Source organism: Plasmodium cynomolgi, chromosome 14, assembly GCF_000321355.1.
Source record: "Plasmodium cynomolgi strain B DNA, chromosome 14, whole genome shotgun sequence".
Lineage (NCBI taxonomy): Eukaryota > Apicomplexa > Aconoidasida > Haemosporida > Plasmodiidae > Plasmodium > Plasmodium cynomolgi.
Window position 1 is genome coordinate 2,585,116 of NC_020407.1, and position 3,307 is coordinate 2,588,422.

General features: G+C 45.1%; 1 protein-coding gene across 1 annotated transcript; it reads right to left on the minus strand.

The window, feature by feature from the left end:
- Positions 1 to 905: 905 nt before the first annotated feature.
- PCYB_146670 (hypothetical protein) lies at positions 906 to 2,697 on the minus strand (the record flags this gene model as incomplete). Its single annotated transcript, XM_004225137.1, has 2 exons — positions 906 to 2,426; positions 2,641 to 2,697. 2 exons carry the CDS (start codon positions 2,695 to 2,697, stop codon positions 906 to 908), a joined length of 1,578 nt encoding a protein of 525 aa, XP_004225185.1.
- Positions 2,698 to 3,307: the final 610 nt, after the last annotated feature.

The window sequence follows — 3,307 nt, forward strand, 5'->3', positions numbered from 1 at the left end:
GTAAAGTAAAAGTAAAAAAGTAAAAAAAAAATTAAAAAATTTTTTTTTTTTTTTTACATGAACAAAATAGCCAATCTTAAAAACTACCTTTGTCTTGATAAAAAAAAAAAAAATTAAAAAAACATACACATGCGGTAGGCACGCCGCGTTGGGGAGTTTTTTGGGAGGCTACACAAATGAACAGAAAAAATCATTTCGTCCATGGGTATTATACAAGAGTCATAAAAATACAAGAAAAAAACAGGAGATGGAAGTTAATTGGGATGTCACACAAAAAGGATAACACATACACACCTGAACAAAAAGTAAATGATGTTGCAGGACGAGGGGGGAGGGGAGCGTCGGCATTTCACTAAAAAAAGGGGGGCCCTACACGCGAGAGAGGGTACAGGTGCACACGTACGCAACGCACATGTGGACACACTTCGACGCACAGGATGTACCACTGCCCATGCCTGCGCACTCCCCTCGATGTTCTTTCCGATTTACAAATCAGCCATTTTAAGAAGGCCACATTTCTGCTCCTTTTCCACTTGCGGGGAAAAGAAATCCCTCGGGGAGGGGCACCTTAAAAAGTGTGACGAGGATGACACACACAAATACGAAAAAAAAAAAAAAAAAGGTCATTTGAAAGATATAAGAGAGTGGGACAACGGATGACTCTTCCCTGCGCGTAATCCCAATGACAGAAAAGCGCTTCATTTCTGTGAACCGGTTTGAATTCCCAAACTGGCGCCTTTCCTGACTTCCTCCTTTGCAGTTTCCCTCTATCTGCGCAGAGCAGCGCGCAAGGTGCGCCACGAATCATAGGGCAGTCGCAACGAGCAACGTAACGAACAGCGTAGTGAGCAGCGTAACGAGCTGTGTAACTCTATTTCCTCTTTTTTCTTCTTCTTTTGCACACGCTAAGAGTACACCTTAACGAGGTGGTTCAAAACCTGCTTGACGCTGAACCCATCGATGGAATCAAAATCTCTGTCACTAATCGATTTCTGTTTCACCGAATCCGCAATAAATGGGGGAGTAATTCTTGTAAAACCAATTCCACTTCTACAGAATTTGCACTGCTTCTCCGGAGGGAAGGCCAGATCTCTGTTCAGAAATTTGGTCTTCCTTTCTGTCTTACCATCTGTGAGTTCTAGTTGCCCTCCCGGCACTTGCATCTCTTGAATTATCGATTCATACATAGATCGCAAAGTAACTGCGTTGTGTATTCTCCATAGATATATTACTAGCGATTCAGCTGAGTGGATATTACAAAATCCATAGTAGCATGACTCTTGTGCTGTGATAAAGTGCTGTATACAGCTTTCGCAATTTAGATACCTTTTTGTGTAGTTTGTTAATGCGTTGATGTAGAATTGATACCTTTCCTTGTCTCTCATGAGACAGTACACCGATATTTTGTGGAAAAGAAGCCAGTAGGAGCAGAGGACAGAATTCTCTTCGCACACTTTAAATTTGGGTTCGCTCCAAGGGGTGACCCCCAGAGGGTTCTGCACACCGGTATCATTGCTCAGGTTAGGGGTGGCCCCCATCCCTGAAAGTTCGTCCACCATCTTAGACCATTGCTCATACCTGAGTGGGTACTCCTGCGAGGTTAGCTTCTCACGAAGGTTGCCCATCCATTTAGCCAGTTCAGGATACATATCCGAAACGATCTGTGTCATAACGAGAAAAGGTTCTACTGTGGACATGTCCACATCTAACCCTAAGGAAATATTTTTCTTCAAAGTGAAGAGCATACCCCTTACAATGTCATGCTTTAAGTCATCCTTCGTAAAGGTCATTCCCTTCCATCTCTCGACAGCCATTCGATTTGCATTAGCACCTTTTTTTGTTGTGATTCCCCCTATGGCACCATTCGTGGCGGCTATAAACATGGCATAGTCCGAAGTGTCTTCTATTGGTGGTACATCAGCGTAGCAGGACTTCAAATCGATGTGATTAAAATTAACGTTTTTGCACAAATGGGTCTGCATCATTCTTTGGAACTGTGCAAGGTTGTTTACTCGGTCAACTTCCCTGTAGGCCAGTAGCAACTCTTTGTTGTACTGTCGATTCACCATTTCTGTCTTCGGAGCTATGTACATATAATCGGAGTCCTTACTCTCCATGTAATCATACACTGGGTACAGCAGCCGAAAGGTGGGGAAATAACGGACCTTAAAAAATCTGCAGTACGGAACAAACAAGTGACATGAGCAATCAAACACAAAAAGACTGACATTATTCTCATAATTTGATATTTCTTCCTCCAGTTTGTTCCACACATCAATATACCGATTGCATGCTGGACAGTAATAATTTTTTATATTTATTAGGATAACATCTCCATGCTTTATGTTGTCTATGGTATCCCAAAATTTGCTCAAGGTTTCTTCTGCGTCTTTACAAACATCTACGCTTCTTGCGCATGGTACGTTCTTTAGGAAAATGTACAGCGGGAGCAGCACTGCCAGGAGGCGCCTGCACAGTGCCCCCATGGTTCGCGTGCAGGGCGGTGATGTGGTGAAGCGGTGACGCGGTGATGCGGTGATGCGGTGATGCGATGAAGCGGTGATGCGATGAAGCGGTGAAGCGGAAGGGGGAAGCCACTTTACAGCGACAGCTTTGTGCCTCGCCACCTGGTCAGCTAACTCTGATTTGGGGATCTTCAACGCCGGCCCAGTTATTCGCACGGGGAACGCATTTCATTTTGGGGGGCTCGCGCGGGGGCGGTGCCAGCTCGCTGTTCTCTTTTTGCGGCTTGGCTCCCCCTCTCTGCCGTGAAGTGGGCACAAAGGGGCGGAACAAAAGTGGTGGGACAAATTAAAACACAAATTGGCGCACAAATTGGCGCACAAATTGGCGCACAAACGGACGCACAAACTGACGCACAAATGGACGCGTGCAGGCCGCACTTACCTGGCTACGCGCGGATTGGACTAACGAGGGAGTGCTGTCCCCCCCTCAGGATGGCAAAAAAAACACCAACTAGTTCAAACCGGTGTAGCGCAAAAGGGTACCAATTAGCAGAATCACCACGTAGGAATTGCGTTACAAGGGTGAAAAAAAAAAAAGGGAGCACTTCGCTAAAGTGGTAGCTCTTCCGACAGGCATAAAAACAGGAAGGGTCTCCAACCGTCCGTACGAATGGCTACGCGTCAAATGTACTCGAGAGGGGAGCATATATATGCACATAAACGGACGTGTAGGCCCATACAAATCACGCATACGTTTAGCGACATATAACTGAGCAGCTGACCTTCACTCAATTATTATGCGAGAGGGAAATTAACAAAAAGGGGAAACAAAAAAAAAAAAA